This window comes from Labeo rohita, chromosome 13, assembly GCF_022985175.1.
Source record: "Labeo rohita strain BAU-BD-2019 chromosome 13, IGBB_LRoh.1.0, whole genome shotgun sequence".
Classification (NCBI taxonomy): Eukaryota; Metazoa; Chordata; class Actinopteri; order Cypriniformes; family Cyprinidae; genus Labeo; species Labeo rohita.
The window spans coordinates 29,373,557-29,396,219 of NC_066881.1; the positions used below are offsets into that span (position 1 = coordinate 29,373,557).

The 22,663-nt window shown below is 38.4% G+C and overlaps 1 protein-coding gene across 1 annotated transcript in view; it reads right to left on the reverse strand.

The window, feature by feature from the left end:
• Window positions 1–22,663, reverse strand: part of btaf1 (BTAF1 RNA polymerase II, B-TFIID transcription factor-associated) — a 28,961-nt gene continuing 6,298 nt past the window's right edge. Inside the window, exons 7-38 of the mRNA XM_051125610.1 lie at window positions 21,880–22,009; window positions 21,689–21,757; window positions 19,974–20,063; window positions 19,802–19,897; window positions 18,386–18,562; window positions 18,142–18,282; window positions 16,764–16,888; window positions 16,529–16,649; window positions 16,319–16,427; window positions 16,089–16,234; window positions 14,192–14,334; window positions 13,936–14,110; window positions 13,661–13,864; window positions 12,363–12,798; window positions 11,720–11,904; window positions 11,472–11,625; window positions 10,526–10,635; window positions 10,227–10,428; window positions 9,904–10,052; window positions 9,577–9,729; window positions 9,268–9,389; window positions 8,988–9,155; window positions 8,826–8,903; window positions 8,604–8,733; window positions 8,042–8,183; window positions 3,446–3,576; window positions 3,082–3,207; window positions 2,845–2,997; window positions 1,853–2,064; window positions 1,590–1,749; window positions 1,030–1,200; window positions 1–921 (exon numbers count right to left, since the gene is read on the reverse strand). Of these exons, the coding sequence (XP_050981567.1) occupies window positions 769–921; window positions 1,030–1,200; window positions 1,590–1,749; window positions 1,853–2,064; window positions 2,845–2,997; window positions 3,082–3,207; window positions 3,446–3,576; window positions 8,042–8,183; window positions 8,604–8,733; window positions 8,826–8,903; window positions 8,988–9,155; window positions 9,268–9,389; window positions 9,577–9,729; window positions 9,904–10,052; window positions 10,227–10,428; window positions 10,526–10,635; window positions 11,472–11,625; window positions 11,720–11,904; window positions 12,363–12,798; window positions 13,661–13,864; window positions 13,936–14,110; window positions 14,192–14,334; window positions 16,089–16,234; window positions 16,319–16,427; window positions 16,529–16,649; window positions 16,764–16,888; window positions 18,142–18,282; window positions 18,386–18,562; window positions 19,802–19,897; window positions 19,974–20,063; window positions 21,689–21,757; window positions 21,880–22,009 (4,861 nt within the window). The 3' untranslated portion in view covers window positions 1–768. The remainder of the gene's footprint in view (window positions 922–1,029; window positions 1,201–1,589; window positions 1,750–1,852; window positions 2,065–2,844; window positions 2,998–3,081; window positions 3,208–3,445; window positions 3,577–8,041; window positions 8,184–8,603; window positions 8,734–8,825; window positions 8,904–8,987; window positions 9,156–9,267; window positions 9,390–9,576; window positions 9,730–9,903; window positions 10,053–10,226; window positions 10,429–10,525; window positions 10,636–11,471; window positions 11,626–11,719; window positions 11,905–12,362; window positions 12,799–13,660; window positions 13,865–13,935; window positions 14,111–14,191; window positions 14,335–16,088; window positions 16,235–16,318; window positions 16,428–16,528; window positions 16,650–16,763; window positions 16,889–18,141; window positions 18,283–18,385; window positions 18,563–19,801; window positions 19,898–19,973; window positions 20,064–21,688; window positions 21,758–21,879; window positions 22,010–22,663) is intronic.

A 22,663-nucleotide genomic window follows, 5' to 3' on the forward strand; every position in this document is an offset into this window, starting at 1 on the left:
TTTTATTTGCTGTTTTTTTTTTTGCCATAATGTGTCCTTTCGCCCACTTAAATGCATCATTTTGTCTGGTTCAGCTGCTCATTCACACATTCTTCCTAAATGCAGACAGACACAGGCAAGACATTTTAAAGAGCGCTCATTAGAATTTATTAAAATTCTACCAGCTTACCCAAAAAGGCAAATAACAGAAATATTTAGTTCTATCTTTTCCTTTTAAAACTCTACAACATTTCCGAGGCCATTGTCCCGCTGCTCTTCCAGCTGTACCTAAAGATCTCAGTCAGTGCATGTAAGACGTTTCTGATGGAGCAGCAGCTACAAGCCCTTCATAATCCTACAGGAGTTAGTCAAGCGCCTCCTAGTGGTCTGGATGAACCATTACAGTCACTCTACGTGATCGCAGAAGCGTTTCAGTGCGTTCCAGTTCTCGTCTCATCAGCTCTCTTCATTCAGTTCTGAAATACTGTCATCACGGATACTGATGGTGAGTTCTGGAAATCCTGAGGTTCAAATGTTGCCATCTGTACAACACTCAACTTTGTAAGAGTAGCTTTAAGACTTCCTCCAGTGACACATTAATAACTGACGGTTTTAGATCTCAAATCTTGAGCGAATTGTAAGAACCTACAAGAAGAGCTGTAAGACTGTGACGAGCGTTAGACTGGAGTGTTTAAGGCCGATAGCTACGGTGCCGATAGCACATCTCTCCGTTGTCCAATCAGACGGCTTCAAGTCATTTCTGCTTTTGTTGTGCATGTTGAGCTGGGCTCATTTAAGCGAGTGCATGAAGCTGTCCAGGTTGTATTCGTTCTCGTACTGCTGCTGGTCCCACAGGTCACCTAGCCCGTCCAGAACAGACTTCATACTGGCTTTACCAGAGGACGACGACGCTGCTGCATCGCTCTTCTCTGCTTTATCATCCTAAACATCAACACAAAGCATTAGTATGAATGTGCATTTTTGATATTCCCATGCATTAAAATAATGGTTTTGCAGATGTACATTTGCAAGCAACAGCCTATGACTGACCTTGTCCAGTGTGAAGAGGTTGAGCAGCTGTTCTGTGCCCATGCTCTGCATACTGGCGTTATCTTGGCTGATGACTGTATTTGCAATGGTCATCTTAAATTTCTGCAGACCCATGATCTTCTCCTCCAGTGTTCCCCGTGTGATGAGACGATACACATTCACCACACGTTTCTGAAAGACACAAACATGCATTAGTTTTGTGGATGCAAATGGGCTAAGTTCACATTTTTAATTTGGCCAAAAAAATAGATTTTACATATTTTTGCAACATGACCAGCATGACTGTAGTATAATAGACAAGTCAGAATGTGCAATTTTTGTGCAAAAATGTCAGTAATGAGATGAATAAATGAATACAGATATGGGTAACAAAAAATAAGCACAAGCTCAAAATCAAAACATGCAAAAAATGCACTACTACTAAGCAGAAACTCATTTAAAAAAAATAAAATAAATAAAAGCAAAATAAAAGCACAACAACAACATGGGGGGGGAAGAGGAGATAAAGCACCAAAATAAAACGAAAGCAAAAGCACCAACACAAAACAACTCTTTGGTACCTGTCCTATTCTGTGAGCTCGATCCATGGCCTGCAAGTCTCTCATGGGGTTCCAGTCGTGCTCCACAAACACCACGGTATCTGCTCCAGTCAGATTCAAACCCAGTCCACCCACATGGGTAGTGAGCAGCAGAACATCTATGGACGGGTCATTATTGAACCTGCAGAAGGAAAAAGATTCCATATAGTCAGCCAAATGGAACTGCCGTTGAGATTAAATAATATTCAAAAAAATATCCAAGGTACTTTGCATGGCTTTCTCACCTAGAGACTATGGAGTGTCTAAGGCCGGCCTGAACGCTTCCATCCAGCCTGAGGTAGGTGACTGTGGGCAGCTGTGCTTTGAGCAGATCCTGCTCCACGATATCCAGCATGCTCTTCAGCTGGCAGAAGATCAGAATGCGGTGCTGGGCCACCACAGCCTCTGTGCCACCATCAGATGCTCCGGCAGAACCCAGTCCACAGTCCAACAGCAGCTACAACAGAGAACACGACAAAAATAAATATTTGCTGCTACTACTGTGCTGTTTGCTTGTATTTTACACTAGAAGGCATTTACTGATGATTCTTTGAAATGAAGTTTCTTTTTAAAGTTTGGCTGACATTGATAAAAAAATAAATAAATAAAACTGGATAACACTGATGATTTAAAAAAAAAAAAAAAAAAAAAAAAAAGGCTGATATTAATCAATTGCCTTAATTTGATAAATCATATCCCCCAATATTATCTTTTAATTAAAAACAAACAAAACAAAAAAAACGACACTGTCTGATATAAAAAAAAAATATATATATATATATTGTTTGGATTACTATTGATTTGAGTTATAAATAAATATAAACCATTGTTAGTGTTTAAGACAAAAAAAAAATAATGCTAATAATGGCTGATATCCATGACATACATACATAAAACTTATTTCAGTGCTTTGAGAAGCTGCTTTTAAGACACTTCATAAAAAAAAAAAATAATAATAATAATAATAATAATAATAATAATAATAATAATAATATATATATATATATATATATATATATATATATATATATATATATATATATATATATATATATATATATATATATATATATATATGTAATATTAATAATACTAAGATAAGATGGTTGAACAAAATAGTGAAAAATATTGGCTAATACTGAATTTCTATAAAATTTATAAAGGCACAAAAAAATTAATAAATACATAAATAAACCAAGGACATGCAGTACATGTAGTTCAGATAAGAGGACGGCACCTGTTTGAGGGCTGACAGTTTTGGGGCGTGCTGAATGTCTCTGAGGCTGGTGTGCTGGTTGTTCAGTTGTTCTGTGATGTGTTTGTACTCTGGATGTTGAGGGGTCAGCACCAGCGCTGGGTGATTACACAGCTTCCTCAGATACTGCAGAGCCTGAAAAATCCAGTACAAGAACATTACAGACTATTCGACTGAGAAGGATAATCTTGCGCTCTTATAAGACTTCCTGGGATCAACCTGGAAGACGTGTCCTGTGGCCTTTAATTTGGGCTTCTCTTCCTCTTCTTGCATAGACGCTGTGGAAATAACATCATCCACGTTCACCTTCGCGCGAGACTTTGCGAAGTCCTCGTACAGTTGAACCTAAGCAGACACCGTTGAGAGAACAAAAGTTAAGTCACTTTTTTTTTTTTAATAATTCCCTTATTTTAGATAAACCGCAGGGTTTTTAAATGACTAATAAAAAAGCCAAACTGTGAACCATAGACAGTTTGTAGTGCTGAAGTACAAATATCCCCTCTGACACACAATGAAATCACTCTGTGCTGTACAATTTCACCAGCCACATCCTTGATAAACATCCTGTGTTCACATTTTGTACCTGTAGAGGACTAAGGTTGCAATAGTAATCTTGTATGATCTTGGGTGGCAGATCTTGAAGCACATCATCCTTCATTCTCCTCAGTAAGAAGGGCAGAACCTGTCTATGCAGTGCTTCCATTGCCAGCACACCTGAAAAACACACATCAACATTATTTTAGACCAAAAACAATGTAAGGTCTTAAAGGAGTAGTTCACCCAAAAATGTAAATTACCCCATGATTTACTCACCCTCAAGCCCAGCCTAGCCTAGATGTATATGACTTTCTTCCAGGTGAATACAGTAAGAGTTACAAAAATGTCTCTTCAAATCATGATAATGGGAGTGAATGGGTGTTGAAATTTTAAAGAAAAATAAAGTGCATCCATACATCAAATGTTCCATATGGCTCCGAGGAGTTATAAAAAGCCTTCTGACGTGAATGAATGCATTTTTCCTTTTTCATTTTTAATGTCCACATTTAAAACAAACCGTAATCTCTAGCTTCAGCTAACTGTTGTATGCGCGTTCTGAAGAGAGAGGCATTCCAGCCCTTGATGTAGGACGTAGGCATAGCATAAACTCCACTAGGGCTGCAACTAACGACTATTTTAATAGTCGACTAGTCACCGACTATTGAAACGATTAGTCGACTAATCGAATAATTATTAAATTTTTCTAAAATTTAGCATGAGATTGCTTTAATTCTGTGGAAAATGATAGTAAACACAAGAAAGAAGGGGGTACTTCAATGAAAAATGCATAGTTTATTGAACTTTGCTGCTGATAGGCCGATTCATACTAAAAGTAAATAAAAATGCCCTGTCTAAAACCAATTAGGCACAGTGCTCGGTCAGTATAGACATAAATGCATAAATAAAGACACTCTATCATTTTTATAAAAGGACGCTTATAAAATGTACAATGTACATCCAAAACAAAACGTATTGGCTTCCATGTTATTTAAATCTTACCGAGGCGAGTCAAACCAAGTCAGTTTCATTCAACTGTCCGACGTGCTTTCTTTTTAAATGTTCGTGCATCACCGAGGTGCTGCCGTGATACGCAAGGACTGCTTTGCAAACCATGCACAGGGCTCGAAATTAACTTTTTTACTTGGTAGCACTGGTGCTCCCAACTTCCCAACTCCCAAGTTAGGAGCACCAAAAAAAATTTAGGAGCACCAAATGAATATTAAGGTTGTATTAAATACAACTACACAACCTATAGCCTACAGCCTAGATATGTTATATAGCCTAATTTGCGCACATTGGGGAGTCGCTCTCTAAACTTGGGGTATTAAAATTGCTTTTGAATGCGCGCGCGCGTTTTACTTTCGGTTTCGTTTTAACGATGGTGCTAAACTCTCGGCGGTGCTGAGTGTGCATTCTACAATACAAGACATTAATTTAACAAAACAATTTGAAAGTGGGGGGGATTTTGAAAAGGGTGTCCCCAGTGGAAATTACGCCCCTTCGTGAGTAAAACTCTGAAGATGAGTTATCATTTGATGTGAATGTATGCCGCGTTGTACAGTATATGGAGATGGAGACGCCAGAATTGCGTCTGACAGAATGTGCGCTGTAGCACGAAATATAGTATATTTCCTTAAAAGCAGATTGTGGAGACATTTTATTTGTCCACAATCAAAAATCGTCATATCACACACCCCTAACTGAAATGTAGTTTACAAATCCGGAACGGAGGTTGGTTGAGAGAGAGAGAGAGAGAGAAAGAAAAAAACGGCCGGTTCCGAGTTTCAGCGGAGCGCAGTGTCAGTGACAGGGAATGATTGACGGCTAATATCTAAAATCTGGAAGTGAAGAATGTACAGATCAAGTTTAATTAGTTGTGTAATGTTGGAGAAAACGGCGAAACTGTCACTGTATCAGCTCACAGCACTCTGGGCAGTAGTTAGGCTAGCGAAAGTTTTGTAAAGAAATGAAAACAAGTCGCACCACAACAATTTCTCGCACTCGCACAAATGCTTCCACTCGGTCGGAAAAAAACATGTCTGGCGACAACTTCGACAATGAAATTCATTGTCGACTATTTCTATTATCGATTTTTGTCGACAACGTCGACGAATCGTTGCAGCCCTAAACTCCACTAGTCACAAGTAAACCACGGTGTGTTTACAGCATAGGAAAACCAGCCTCCTCTCAGCTTGTATTAAAATCCTCCATTTGTGTTTACAAATCTTCGTTCATTTTTTTTAATAGAGGTCAACCGATATGGGTTTTTCTCTGGCCGATGCCGATATTTAGAAATCAGGGCAGTCAATGGCCAAGATATGATGCAGATTTTATGGTCGATTTTTTTTCTCTCTCTCTCTCTCTGATTTTATTATTTTTTTAAATAAAACAAAAAATATAATGAATAAAATAAACAAGAGTAGTGTTACACACAGTAGCAATCCAAATGAAAAACGAAAAGACTTAAGATGAAAATGAAAATAATGACAATTATATCCAGTAGATGGCAGCAGAGGATCACTCATTAGCTCAGTTAAAGGATAACTCCACTTCCAGAACAAAAATGTACAGATAATGTACTCACTTCCTTGTCATCCAAGATGTTCATGTTTTAAACCGTACAGAAATTGTTTTTTGAGAGAAACATTTCAGGATTTTTCTCCATAAAATGGACTGATATGATGCCCTGTGTTTGAACTTCCAAAATGCAGGTTAAATGCAGTATTAAATGATCCCAACTAAGAAAGAAGGGTCTTATCTAGTGAAATCGGTCATTTTCATTTAAAAAATACAATTTAAAATACTTCTTAATCTCAAACACTAATCCCTAAACTCTGTGTATTCTGGCTCAAGACAGTTAGGGTATGTTTAAAAATTCCAATCATATTTTCTCCCTCAAATTCAAAAATCATTTCAAAATCATCCTACATCATTGCAGAAGTACCGACCCAGTCTATGCAAAGCGAACATGCAAAAAAGATCAAACACCCTTAACAAAAAAGGTAAAACAGCGATTAGGGCGATTTTGAAGTTGAGGGAGAACATGAGATGGGAGTTTTTCGAAATACTGTCATGAACTGGAAAAAAACAATTCAGGCAAAGCAATAAAAGACGAGTGTTTGATGTTAGAAAGTATATAAATTGTATTATTTTTATGAAAATAACAGATCATTTCGCTAGATAAGACCCTTCTTTCTTGGCTGGGATCGTTTACAACCACATTTGGGATCGTTTGAAGCCGCATTTAAACTGCATTTTAGAAGTTCAAAATTGGGGCACCATATGGGGAGAAAAAAAAAAAAATTCTTTATGGCTGAGAAAGACATGAATATCTTGGATGACAGGAGGGTGAGTACATTATATGTACATTTTTGTTCTGGAAGTGGACTTTTCCTTTAACACCTCGTTAACATCTTGATTTTGGATTTAGTATATAATTGCTATTATAACAAATTTTTGTCATTTTACTGTACTTAAATATAAAATTTATCAAGTGCAATTAAATAATAATGCATTCAATTTTTTGAAATAGTATGAGATTTAAATTTTAAAACTACATTTTTAAACATTGTTTTAAGTTTTATCTTTAACTGTCGAAGCTGCTAGATATTCAGTCAACTACAGCAAACTTGTGGCTGCTGTAGTTTTGTTCCGCTGAATTTACTCTCAGCTTCTATTTTGACATCTGCTTCTCAGATAGTTTATTTGGTCCACTGCTACAGTTATAACTGTCAATCATAGCAATGACTCGTGTTGTTTTTTTTAGCAGAACAATTTAGCAGATTCACTCACGTTTGTCATTCCTGAAATAGTATACGTGGATATTTGGTCCTCTAAGGCAAACAAAACTAAAATTAAAATTGTGAATGGATTACATAGAGAAACTGTGCAAACGGCGCTCCCTGTATAGCGCAGCTGACCAAACTCACGTGAAAAATCCTGATATAATCAATGACAAACTACACAAATCAATCTCTTATTTGCACTGTTTTCTTTCTTTTCTTGTTATAAAGGGAAGATCTGTGAGCATGTTGTTTCACCAAAAGGTGGCAAGTTTGCATCCCAGATCTGCTGCTAACTCCTTAATAAGAGTGGATATATCAGAGCCAAAGACAAATTTAATGAGGAAAGTTAATGTGCATTTTTAGCCACAAGTTCCATCTGATTTGCACGCAGCGTTACGTGTTCAACAACAACGCTTAGCTGCTTGCAAACGCGGCTGCCTATTAACAAAGACTATAGAATAGTAATGTATTTGCAGCACAACCGGACGATGCATAATTAAAAAAAAAAAAAAAAAAAAAAAAAAAAAATTCAGCTGATCAATTGGCCAGCTGATCAATAGGTCAACCTCTATTTATTTATTTATTTATTTTTAAGGTAACTGATTGTATTCGTCTGAAAGAAGAAAGTCATATACACCTAGGATGGCTTGAGGGTGAGTAAATCATGGGATAATTTTCATTTTTGGGTGAACTATCCCTTTAAAACAGGGTTCAGTTTCAACTCACTCATTCAGTGATTCCCTTAGTATAGAGCAAAAGAAGCTCAAAAACAGCTTCAGACTGAGAGACTGAGAAGTCTGTGCTACAATGAGAAGGAAAGAAAGAAAGAAAGAACAAAAAAAAAAAAAAATTCACACCTGCTTCCTGCTCACGTGACGAACTTTTAGCATCTCGACTAGCGAGAATGGGCTTCCCGTAGCGGGCAGCAAACTGACGCTCAGTACCAAGAAAACCTGGCATCAGGAAGTCAAATAGAGACCACAACTCCAGAACATTGTTCTATAGAGAAAAAAAAAAAAAAAAAAAAAAACACAAGTACAGACATTAGCCTGTGAAATTCAAACTTGACAGTGTTTCAAGCTAAAATTCATCTACATGTCAGCAACTGCCATTCATAGGTTTAAAACAGTAAGGTCTTTTTTTTAAATAACTTAATACCTCTACACAGCAAAGACATTAAAATGACCAAAAGTGACAAGTCAGAAGATTTCTATTTCAAATAAATGCTGTTCTTTTGAACCCTCTATTCATTAATGAATTAAAAAAACAAAAACAAAAACACAAGATCACCGTTTTAATCCCTGATAAGAAGAAACGTTTGAGCATCAAATCAATTTCTGAAGGTTCATGTGACACAATGTCTTTTGAAAATTTCTGACTTGAAGCTTTTGAACAGTAATTTAGTTCTTTAGTTCTCACCTGAATGGGTGTTCCTGAGAGGATTATTCTGTAGTTGGCAGTTAACTGTTTGATTGCTTTAGACAGTTTGGTCTTTCCATTCTTAATGACGTGACCCTCGTCAAGGATACAGTAATTAAATTTAATATCCCTGTATAAGAGAAACAACATTGAAATATTAAGGCTTTCGATTCCTCCACTATATATTAAGTCTGCGAATTATTAACATTAACAAGATGCTACCTGAAAAAGTCAATGTCATTCCTAACAACATCATATGAGGCAACAACGAGATTGTGTTTCTTCACCTGGTGCTGCAACCTGCATAGAATGAAACAGAAAATTGTACATGCATTTCCTATTCAAGTCAATATTCATTTAACAAGCAATTTCTTATAATAGTACCATGCTCTTTCCGTAGGGGGGCCAGTATAGTGCAGAGGATTGAGATACTCTTTAGAGCAGAACTTCCCAACCTCATCCACCCAGTGTCCCGTCAGGGTAGGCGGACACACTACTATGGAGGGCAAAGGGCAACAGTCGGGAGCCTTTGTCCTGGCGTATTCCTGAGCCCTGCATGCATGCAGCAACATTTTTCAGCAGTTCAAATAAAAATATAGGTCAAATTTCATCTATATATAAATGCTGCAGGCTCTAAGAAGGATGAAGTTGGTTTGGGGTTTACCTGAGGAAATGATCACCTGCCAGAATACAGATGGATTGCAAGGTCTTACCCAGACCCATATCATCACACAAGATCCCATGAAGCTTGTACTTGTTCAAAAATGCCAGCCAGTTCACTCCATCCTACGAAAGAGAAGAGGAAATCAAAATTAAACTTGTATGAAAAGCAAAGATTCAAAATCACCAGCAATTTATGCAGACTTTTTTTTTTTTCCAAATTACAGTTCTTAGCCTTACTTCAATCTCTGGATTTGCCAAAAAACAAAAATAAAGACATTTCCATGGACACAAGCATTAAAAGCAAACACACCTGTTGGTATTTCCTGAGCTCTGCTTTGATGGGCACAGGAATCTTATAATTTTCCAGTTTCCTTCCATCAAGCAGCTGCTCAAGGAAGTGCCTTTCTCTGGCCTTCTGTCGAATGAGATCTTCAGACATAGACGGCGGGTCTGGGATTCCAGCCTGAAAGGAACAAAAAACTAAGATGAAAAGGAAAAAGCTGAACAGAAGTTACGCAACATAGCGATGAGCTCCAACATATTGAAAATAGACATGCCTTGACATCCCAAACGTCAAACTTTCTGCTGAAATTCTTACATCATGAATGCTGGACCTGGCCGTTTACAGATCACTCACCTCAAGAGGAAGCAGTCGGATCAGGGTTGCAAAGCACTGCGTGGCCATGAATCTCACGCTGTCGCAGGGGTCACTCATACGGCCCAACACAGGGACCACCAACAGCACGATGTAGGGCACAATATCCACATCTAACTGCTCCATCACACCTACACACTGTGCTTAGGATAATATTTGGGTTCTGAACGCCACTGTACACTCTTTAAATGTTTATAGGCTACTGTTTAAAAGGTTGAGGTCAGTAAGATGCATAGTGCATCTTACTCAAAGGAATTTAATACAAGAAAAGAGCTTGATTATCATTTGTGACATGCAGAGGATACAGGCCAGGGCTTCAATGGCTCCCTCCTGCTTGGTGTTGTCATCAATGGCACCCAACCAGGGAAGCACATGTTCCAGGAACACATTCATGGTCTCCATAGTAGCGATCTTGCTGAGCACACCCACACAGCGTGCGGCCATGTGACGTACGGCTGTGTAAGGATGCTGCAGACATGCGCACAGGAGAGGCAACTGCTCCATCAGCTGCAAATAGACACACAACAAGAGAGTGGTTAAAACCACCAGTGTTCATGTAGTTTTGCTAGACATTCTTAAAAGTTGTATGTAAGTGTGCACATACTAAAGGGATGAGCTCTTGGGACATGGCTCCCGCTGTGACCTCCAGCACCTGCAGAGAGTTCACAAGCTCCTGAGCAACAGAGTCTCCCTGCTTTAACAACTGGCTGGAATCTGCAACAAACACCAAAAGAGGATTTGGAAGAGCATTTACTAAAAGAATACATCACCCAAAAATAAAAGTGTATCCTCAGGGCATCCAAGACATAGAGAAGTTTGTTTTTTCCACTGAAACATTTGGAGAAATTTAGCATTACGTCACTTGCTCATTAAATGGATCCTCTGCAGTGAATGGGTGCCGTCAGAATGAGAGTCCAAATAGCTGATAAAATCATCACAATAAACAAAAAGCTGCATGTTTGTAATGAACAAATACATCAAGACGTTTTTAAACTACAAACCACTGCTTTTGTGTAAAATACGAGTCATCTAGAAAAAGTTGTCTTGTCTGAATCAGGAGAGAAATATGCACAAGCACTGTTCATAAGTGAAAACAGTCCAAAACAGTTCTGAACAAGTATGTTGGTGAATTTTGATGTGAGAGGATAACAGGGGATCAACTTTTGGAAACTGGAGGATTATAGACTCATATTTTGGCCTTAAGTGGTGATTAAATGTTAAAACGTCTCACTGATGGATTTCTTACAAACATGCAGCTTTTTGCTTCACAATATGTTAACTGATAGACTGGAGTGGTGTACATTACTTGTGGATTATTGTGTTTTTAATCAGCTGTTTGGACTCTCATTCTGATGGCACCCATTCACTGCAGAGGATTCATTGGTGATGCAATGCTAAATTTCTCCAACTCATCTACATCTTTGAATTTTCATTTTTGGAGTACTGCTACTTTAAAATAAATTGAGATTTGTGAAAAGCTTTGTATAGTTCAGATCAAAAACTCAACTGGTGGGAAAAAAGGTTAACAAACAAAGTTAAAGCACACATACCAAATCCCCGAGCATCCAGTGCATTCCTCAGCGGACCAGTCATGGACTCCCACAGATATGGCAAAGTTTGTGTCAATTCCTTACTGAAATGCCTGGCAACTGTCATTAAGCAGAACTCTGCCCCTCTCCTCTGGATAAGACATGGCTTCTTGCTCTAGGTTAGTATTACACAGAGACTGTTAGAATCACTTATACAAGATCACCAAATAGAACACACTGAAACTGCTAATTAATAACATTGTAAATACCTCATCTGTTTCTGTGGTAATGCTGCCACCGAGGGGCACGTCATTGTTGGTAGTTTTGGGGGCTTTGGGTGTGGGTCCTCTCTTACTGGTAATTGCAAAAGCTGCTTTCTGATGCCGGTAAAGGGTGATGATGCCCTTTGTCTTGTTCACCATGTGATGCATAGCATCCTTCTCTGCCACAGATGCTGCAGGACAGATTCAAAAATGTGTTCAGAAAAAAAAAAAAAAATAAAAAAAGTCCTAGTTTACTCACCCCTATTTCATCTAAGATGTTCATGTCTTTCTTCAGTTGAAAAATTGTTTTTGAGGAAAACATTCCAGGATTTTTCTCCATGTAGTGGACTTCAATGGGGATCAACAAGTTGAAGGTCCAAACTGCAATTTCAATGCAGTTTCAAAGGGCTGAACATGATCCCAGCTGATGAATAAGGGTCTTACCTTTGCTAGGTAAGATCCTTATTCCTCATCTGGGATTGTGAAAAGCCTGTAAAAGCTGCATTGAAACTGCAATTTGGACCTTCAACCTGTCGCCCACCACTGAAGTCCACTATATGGAGAAAAATCCTGGAACGTTTTCCTCAAAAATTGAGACACTTCACAAACAATTCTCCCACAAATTTGTCCTGATTGGCCTTCCTCTCACCTTTACTGCTTTCTTGTATTGCTGGAGTGCTGGCTGGCGGGACCGGACATGCAGCACTAGGGGTTAGCAATGGATCTACACAAACAGAGCTGCAGAGATTCTTCACGATCTTGGCATTCGGACAGGGAGATCTGGCAGCACACAACTGCAGCAGGCGGGCAATGTTGGAGGCTGCATAACCCTGGACGAGTGTATTCTCTTCACGGCGAGCCGCCTCCATTAAGGGCCTGACAACAGGATTGAGTTTATCCGGCAGCATGGCCAGTCCCACCACAGCGCAGGCAGTGAAGGTGTGAACTCTTATCTGCAGCTGTTGCCACTCAGCACTGGTCTCGCACACAGTGGAACGAGCCTGCAGCCTCTTGCTGTCCAGCGGCTGGAACTGACGTGACTTGAGGTTCAGAGAGGAGGTGCATTCTGAGAAGATGGTGGTCACCTAGAGAGACAGGGAATGAATAAGCACCTGTACTCAATGTTATTGTTCATCATCATTATAATACAGTTGAGGTCAAAAGTTTACATGCACCTTGCAGAATCTAAAAAATGTTAATTATTTTACCAAAATAAGAGAGATCATACAAACGCATGTTAATTTTTGTTTAGCACTAACCTGAATAAGATATTTCACGTAAAAGACGTTTACATATAGTCCACAGGAGAAAATAATAGTCAAATTTATAAAATTATAAAATATATTTGAACACTTTCCAACAATGACTATGATTTTGAGATCCATCTTTTCACACTGAGGGCAACTGAGGGACTCATACATAACCATTACAGAAGGGTCAAACGCTCACTGATGCTCCAGAAGGAAAAACGATGCATTAAGAGCCAGAGGGTGAAAACTTTTGAACAGAATAAAGATGTGTACATTTTTTTTTATTTTGCCTAAGTATCATACTTTTTTCCATTTAGTAGTGCCCTTCAGAAGCTACAGAAGATACTTACATGTTTCCCAGAAGACAAAATAAGTTAAATTTACTCTGATCGTCAAATTCAAAAAGTTTTCACCCCCGGCTCTTAATGCATCATGTTTGCCTGAATAACTATCACTATAAAAAAAAATAAAATAAAATAAAATAATAATAATAATAATAATAATAATAATAAAAAAAAACACACACCACATGCAATTTTGTATGATCCCTGTTATTTTGTTAAAATAATTAACATTCTGCAGATTCTGCAAGGTATAACCTATACTGTATATTATTATATTGATTAACTGGCAAGAATTGACCTTATTCCTTTTCTAGAACTCGAGTTTTTTGCATATGTTTGAGTCTTTTACTAACCAGCTCATTAGCCTGATCGATGGTGAATACAGTGGAGTTGATTCGTTCTCTCACATCAATGTGGGCATCAGCCATCAACGCTATGAGCTGTTTACATTCATTCTGCATGCGAGTAAAAGGAATGGCGATCTCGTCATAGTAGAGTTGCTCTGTGAGAATGACCAGTAATCGGGGCTGAACCACGCTGGACAGCAGCTCACACTCCTGTGATTCAGGACAACACGTCAATAACACGTTTATAAATAAACCTGAGATTGACCCTCTCCCGTTCTCACCTTCTGAAGGCCTGCCCACTCACAGATCACCATGGAAACCGCAATCCGCTGCAGGGCCGATTTGGAATTGAGATGGAAGAGTAAAAGTTGTGCTAAAGACTCTGCAGGCCGGAGTTCCTGAGAAGAGCTATTCAACCGTGGGTCACATATACAACTGCACAGCGCCCCCAACAGCCTAGGAGAACACAAAAGCAGTCAGACAAAAATACAGCACAGAGAAACAAAAAAAGCTGAAAGAATTTCTCTCCCCACACACTTTGCAGCCATTAGACGTGCACGTGTCACCACATAGTCTCGTGTGGCAGGATCTTCGGTAATCGTCTCCGCTCCACCGATGTACTCCTGGACCGTTTCCTTAACTGGAACAGATCCCTGTCGTGTCTTTCCAGTAGCCTTCTCCTGCAAAATAACAGAATGAAGCTTAGAGCAGACCTGCTTTTGGATGAGTGGGAAGTGTGAAGGTTGTAGGATGGATTAGTCTCGGCTTCAGACAGCATGCCCACAGACCACCCACAGTCCGTTCGCTGACTGTCTGATGCATACCGTACAGGAAAAAACTGGAAAGCACTTTCTCAATCTGGTGAGCACTAATATAGTTTAAAATCAGTTTTCTTTGAGTCATATCTGTTCTTGGTACTCTCGGACAGGCAGAAAGTTTGTAGCACATGTACAAGTCTGGGATTGGTAAGATTTATCAGTTTTTGAAAGTCTCTTTTGCTCACCTAGGCTGCATTTATATGGTCAGAAATACAGTAATATTGCAAAAGTATTACAATTTCAAATGCATTTTGTCTATTTTAATACATTTTCAAATACAATTCATTCCTGTGATGGCAAAGATGAACTTTCAGCATCCATTACTTCAGTCTTCAGTGTTACATAATCTTTCAGAAATTATTCTAATATGCTGATTTGCTGCTCAAGAAAAATTTCTCATGTTGAAAAGCTGTTCTTTTCTTCAATGAACAGAAACTTCAATAGAGCAGACTTTATTTGAAATTTCTGCAACAATGCAAAAGCCTTTGCCACTTTTGATAAATTTAATGCATTGTGGCTGAATAAAAGCATTTATTTCTTTAAACACAATATGGTAGTTTGCATATGTAAAACCATCTGAAGATGTGCATGTGATGCTGTACAAGGTCAAATTGATTCTTTATTCCAGATCAGTACAGGTAAAGAGAGCTCCACCCACACCTTTGAAGGAGACCCAATATGTAACACAAGTCTCCCCAGAATGTGTCTGAGGTTTCAGTTTAAAATACTCCACAGATCATGTATAATATCATTTTGAAAATGCCTATTGTGAGTGAAAACAAACGTTTTCATGCATGGCTCTTTAAATGCAAATGAACTGTTGCTCCCCGTCCCCAATTCCATAATAGGGCTGTGCCTTTAAAGCTCGTTCCCTTAGATATTCTACCAAAACATCTGTTTGGTTTTGATTTTGTCTATTGCACTGAAATCATGCGTTTTAAACCGTATTAGTTTAAACTTCTGATATAGGGTTTTCTGAGCGCACAAATTTCGAATCACGTAAACAAAAAGTGGCTGACACACGATGTGAGTACTAAACCAACTTCTCTTTCATGTCTTACTGCACTTCAACTCTCAAATACATACAAGTTTGTTAAAAACACATATGAGTTACAAAAACAGTCAGTTATGTCTGTGAAGGTAAACAGCTGGGAAAGAAACTGCATGTTTATATTAGATCTGAGTGGCAGCAGAGTAATATACATTAAATAAACCAATAAATCCACTGCTCTCTTGTCTCCTCTGAGGCTGGGACACTAAATAGTGTTCTGTGCTCATCAGTACAGCCAAAGACAGAACAGTTAGCATGCTTTGCTCGAACTTTTGCCATGGCATTAGAACTGATACACTGTTATCGCCTGTGAAAACAACAACTGCGACGTGGGTGGAAACAAGCAGATTAAGGGGCGGTAATATTATAAGATCCCCTTTTGTTGTCACGGGGGGGAGTGAAATCTGAGCGGCTTGTTTTTTTTACAAGCTTGCAGAGAAAGCTGCACTAGAGACTAGGTTAATTACTAGGTTGTCCTTTTTCAAATTTCTGGGTTGGTAGATGCACCGGGGACATGATTATAGCACTTAAACTTGGAAAAGGTCAGATTTTCTTAATATGTCACCTTTAAGCGGGCTTTTACTTCCAGCAGCATGTTGGGGTCGATTGGGATGTGTGACGCTTGCATCATCAAACAGAGCCAGGCACCCATCCAAGGACAGCTGGCCGCCACCACATACTGCTGTGGAGCCTGTCGCAACAACTCCCCCCCACACCTAGAAAACATCAACATATTAATAAACAAATTAACATATCAATCAGACAAAACATTCAAATTGTGAAACAGAGAAAGTAATGCCTTCTGTATGAGCTCTAGGATCTCCTGATTGCTCTCCAGGATGCAGGACTGAAAGATGTGCCTTAACATGTCCTGCATGATGGGATTCAGCCACACTGCACAACTCTGGAGGGAAAAGTATAAATCAGAGCAGGAAACGGGAAAGAAGAAATACTTGATTTTTGCTAATCCTTCATGTGTATTTGATGTCACACAGATTATCCAACCTGGTCAGCTTTGGAAAGCAATGTAAAGAGGGTCTCTAGTGCAGCCCGACGAACAGAAGCGATTGTGTGTCTCAGGAACGGCCATACTCGAGGAACCAACACTGTGAGAGACTGTTGCGCACTGGGAAAGGAAAAACAGGGTTTTAGCTTTCCTTTTATCACTGTCAGGAAGTATGGTATTAATAGCAACAAACATGAAAGCTCCTTTCATATTTCAACAGAGAAGAAATCTCACCTGCACTGGCGGACCTGTGGGTAAGTGAGCAAGGAGGACAAAAGGGTCATGATGCTGTTTGTTGAAGCTGTGAGATCATCCAGCTCCAGCAGGGCATTCCACAGTGTGTCCACAATGAAGGGAACCTATAAAGCAAACATGCAGGTTATAGACATGGAGGCATTAACCCAGAGCAACTGTTGTAAATCAGTGCTAGATATAAAGACTGCAATATGATTCAAGAAATTTAAGGTGCAAGCAGTGTTAAAAGGGCCCTCGCACCCGGGCTTACCGCCAGCCGGAGGCTTTAGAAAAACGGCAAACGGTGGGCAATTTGCACTTACAGTGGTAAATATAGGAGGAATGTGTCAAAGTCATTTATATGTGCCAAACTTCCTGCTGTTTGCACTATGATTATAACTGTATATTAATGTGTAGATGTCTTTAAGCTGGGACTATTATAAAACGTGAATATGGGTGCAAAAGGAACAGTGGATGTTTGAGTTAGTGTAAAACATGACATATCCTGTTGCCAACAGGTGGCGCTATGATTGCAACCAAATATTAGCCTTTCGATGACCTCAGGCCTGGACTCTTACCAAACATGCGAAGTTTGGTGCAGATTGTACATTGCATGTTTAAGTTAGTGTAAAACGAGAGATTTCCTGTTGTCAGCAGGTGCCACTATGATTATAACGAAATATTCGCCTTTAAACGTGTTCAGGCCAGGGCTCTTATCAAACATGTTAAGTTTGGGGCAGATCAGACATTGTATGGCTGAGTTACAACAACTTTTTACAAGGCAAAACATCAAACCTTTAACAAAAACTCAAGATCTTCGATTTAACGTCGCAAAGGCCTTTCAAATAGACTGACAAAACAATGTTGATGTCATTAAGTACAAATGAAATTTTTTGGAGTTTGTTTGGAGAGTTCAAAACAATTTGCCAAAGCAAATTTTCTAGAAAAATTTGCCTTAACCGGGAAAACCCCTTCAAACTACCATTGTCCCATGGTGATTACATAATAGGTAGACAGGCCACCTTCTTGGACATGGAAATCTGGTTTATTTCTTCTTTTCAGTCCATCAAGAAAAACCATGAACACACTGAATTGTTGTTTACAGCTGAAACTGAAGTTGGTAATTCCAACTTCTTTTAACCTCCAAACGAAAAAGAACGTCTGAGTATATCAGGGCCGCTAGACTGATTTAAATGTGTTGGAAAAATAAGAGTTATCACATGCAGAGTGGCGTAGGCAGAGACACAGTGACAAACCAACTGGCCAATATTAGACTATTTTAAGATTATCAACATCTGTTGATAAGACTTTCTATATATCTGGATTGGCTGTAATATCTGCACTAGCTGTCAAATCCAAAAGAACTTTGAGCTCAGACCTTAGCAGGCTGTAACTGAACCAATCCATCCACCACTGGGATCAAAGCTGCTGCTGCCACTGCACGAACATCATCATCCAGATCCCGCAGACCTTCTGTAATGGCAGGAAGAACCCGGGGCAACAGCTCTGCGATCAAATCCTGAGGGTCAGCGAGATGACAATGTCAATCACAAGTTAAACACACTACAGCATCTAGAATGTCACTTTCAATCTCAGCCAATAGGACTTTGAGTATTTTCTACCTGTCTGACTGCAAGAGCGTATTTGATGCCCAGCAGGCCTCCATGTCGAACCTCCCACTGGTCTTCAGTTAGCAGCTTGAGCAGAATGTCCACAGTCATTGCAACGCCACTGTTCGCCATGTGCCTCAAGGCCACACCCAGAGTCTGGGCACAAGTCTCTCTGACAGGTGCAACCACCTGGAAAGATAAGAAATAAAAAATACTTCAAGACGTGAAGCAGAAAATGAAACCCTTGCCACGCAAATAATAATAAAAAAAAAAAAATTATTAAATGGTCTATAACCTTAAAAATAAAGTAAAAATGCATATTTATTCTGAAAGAATTACTAAAAATAATAAAATTGTCCAATAGTGATGGCAACATATTTACATGCAATTACAGGTTCGAATGTCAGTCTTGTTCAACCACTAGGGGGCAACAGGGCTACAGATGTTAAAGGATTAGTGCACTCCTGAACTAATTTCCTGATAATTTACTCACACCCATGTCATCCAAGATGTTGAAATCTTTCTTTTAGTCGGAAAGAAATTAAGGTTTTTGAGGAAAACATTCCAGGATTTTTCTCCATATAGTGGACTTTAATGGGAATCAACAAATTGAAGGTCCAAATTTTTGTTTTAAATGCAGCTTCAAAGGGCTCTTCACGATCCCAAGCGAGAAATAAGGCTGTTATCTAGTGAAATGATCAGTCATTTTCTTAAAATAATAAAACATTATATAAACTTTTTAAACCACAAATGCTCATTGTGCACTAGCTCTGCGAAGCACATCTTCACGCACTGTGTAATCATGATGGAAAGGTCATGCATGGTTAGTTCTTTGTCTGTGTACTTTGGTTCAAAAAGGTAGGGTAGGGCAAAAAAACTCATTTTCACCTTCAACTTTAAAATCCTCTGACATTGTTTTACCTTTTATTTTGTAAAGGGCGATTTACAAAAATAAAATATTTTGATTTTCTTTGCATGTTGGTCGGTTATGGATCAGTACTTCCGCCTACATCACGTCTGTGTGATTTACATAATGCATGTGGTTGAGCTATTGCAAAACGAGCATTTGTGGTTAAAGTATAATTTTTTTTAACTTTAAAAAAATAAATGTTTTGCTAGGTAAGACCCTTATTTCTTGGCTGGGACTGTGTAGAGCACTTTGAAGCTGCACTGAAACTGCAATTTGGACCCTCAACCCATTGGCCACCATTGACGTACACTATATGGAGAAAAACTCCTGGAATGTTTTTCTCAAAAACCTTCATTTCTTTTCAACTGAAGAAAGAAATACATGAACATCTTGGATGACATAGGGGTGAGTAAATTACCAGGAAATTTTTTGTTCTGGAAGTTAACTAATCCTTTCAGAAAATGGGAGAAAACCGGGAGAAATTTATTTCTTCAGAAATTGAAAGGAAGATGACAAACCTCATCTGACACAAAGTCTCCAAATCTGTCCAGAGCAAAGACGCACAAAAGCCGGATGACCAAATCCTCCAGCCACTCCTGGTGTTGTCGCTCCATCTGAGAATGTAGAAGGCATCATCACACACTGAACTCAGACTCTGACAGTGATAATGTTTAATGAGCTGGTGAACACCTGTTCTGCTGTACTCCCAACAGTCTTTCCTCCACCAGTACCGTGACACTTCAGCACTTCCCTCAATCCTGTGCCGGCACCGTGGCGAATCTAAAAACACCAAATAAAAGCTCACTGACCAACCACTGCTTTTTTCCCCACTGTAAACACACATAAAAAGAATGGTTTTCACAGCTTCAGTTCACATGCAATTGAAAATTTACATATAATTGATTCACCCCCTTGTCATCCAAGATGTACATGTCTTTCTTCAGTTGTAAAGAAAGTTTTTTTTGAGGAAAACATTTCAGGATTTTTCTCCATATAGTGGACTTCCATGGTGCCCACGAGTTTGACTTCCAAAATGCAGTTTCAACGCAACTTCAAAGGCTCTAAATGATCCCAGCTGAGGAAGAAGGGTTTTATCTAGCAGTCATTTTTATTTTATTATTACAAATTATATACTTTTTAACCTCAAATGCTCCTCTTGTCTAGCTCTATTATTTTTTTCTCCAACTTCAAAATCGTCCTACGTCACTGCAGAAGTACCGACCCAGTGTTTACAAAGTTAAAGTGCAAAAAAGTAAAACAGCAATCCTTTGTCCTCGGCTGGGATTGTTCAGAGCCCTTTGAAGCTGCACTGAAACTGCATTTTCAAACTTGAAACTAGAAGTTCAAACTTGCGATCACCATAGAAGTCCGCTATATGAAAAACATTCCTGAAATGTCTTCCTCAAAAAACAATTTATTTATGACTGAAGAAAGAACATCTTGGATATCAAAGGGGGTGAGTAAATTATCTGTAAATTTTTGTTCTGGAAGTGAACAGCTTCTTTAAAAGTAATTTTTTTGGTTAGTGTGCCGACATGTAGCACAACTGTAACTCCAGCAACTGACTTCAATTCCAAAATTCATCACGATTCCAATTCCTAACACGATCCCGATTTGCCAATCCTGCTCCCTTCTCATTGTCCTATGATTTCCGGTCACGTCTACACTGTTGTATCAAAAATGAAGGCATTAAAGCCCAAAAATATTGATTAATTATAAAAAAAAAAAAAAAAAAAAAAAAAAAAACCTTAATTATACAAAAAGCTAAAATATAATATAAATAGGCCTATTGGATAAAATAATCTTAGGCAACTAACTGTTTATGTAGAGTTAAATTTGAGGTAAAGTCCTACAAATCCATAAAACTAAATCAAAATAAAAATAAAAGGTAAATGCAAAATAAGTAAATAAAAGTACATAAGGTCACTCAAAATTGAAAATACAAAAAAAGCTAACTAAAAATAGTATAATAGTGACACAACACTTATAAATCATCTTATATCATACTATACTACATGCTTATAAATCATCTTATAATAATAAATCATTTAATAGCACACAAGTAATTCTGAAATATTACTGTCAGGCATGACAGCAAGAAAATTTACCATTCCATTTGTGGTAATGTGCAGCCTCAACTAGGGCTGGGAGATATACTGAATATTAATGATATATTTGCAATGATTCATCTGGCAATATAAAAGTTATGCAACAGTGTGAAATATGGCAATATTTTAATGCACTTTTTATTGGGTTATTAATTTTCATAAGCACTGAGTGATTAGATTAGTTGTATGATCCCTCCTTGTCTTGCAGCCATTTCAGAGCAAACATGTTTTGTAAGATTTTTTTTCCCTCTCAATTTTAGTTATTAAGCTTAACTCTATTTAATGTTTATTCAGTACCTCCCACGATGGGTTGAAGAGATCATTGCACAGTTCATCACAGAAGCTTTCCAGGGGCCATTCCTGAGTCTGTGAAACAAAACAAAACAGAAAGAAAATAATATATATATTTTAGACAGACACAGCTGACAGTTGAATGTCAACAGCTTAATGTGTGAAAGAAAAAGCAAGCATGTGTGCATATCTCACACCTCCTCAAATAAACTGGTGTTATCCGGAACATTATCAATTAAGACTTTGTTATCGGTCGCTGGCTGCTCAATGACTACATTTGTGGTTTTCCGGCGCTTCTCCTCTGGCTCTCCCTCAAAACTGTCATTGCTGTGGCAAGGAAACATAAGAGCAGTGGTCAGATTGACCGCCCACACCCCTATAAACTCTCATTATCTTTACAGTCCACATGAAACACTGTTTATATGGCTGGGAGCCTTCAGGCACATTACAATCTGATTCTGAAAATGATTTTCAATGCATCCCTAGGAGTGCAAATCTTTGACAAGTGAAGTGGGTTGTGCAAAGCATTAAAGCTATTCAAGTGTATGTCTGCTTTCACCCACTAACAGAAACAGAAAAAGCAGGTGTGATAACCTAGAATCAGAAGCTTTGTGTGTAAATGCAATTCTTCAGAGCAATCACAGCCTACTGCGTTTCCGTGGCTTTGCATGGGGAAAAACAACAAAAAAAAAAAAAAAAAAAAAAAACAAAAAAACAAACAAACTCTGATTTCTGTACATTACAAAAAAAAAAAAAAAAAAAAAAAAAAAAAATTTCAGCAGTTTATGATCCTTAAGCTGTTTGGTTGTTGTCAGCTTTAAGATACATTAGTATGTGACAATGGACCACAAAACCAGTCTTAAGTAGCATAGGTATATTTGTAGCAATACCCAACAACACATTGTATGCATCAAAAATATCTTTTTTTTTTATACCAAAAATCATTAGGATATTAAGTAAAGATCATGTTCCATGAGAATA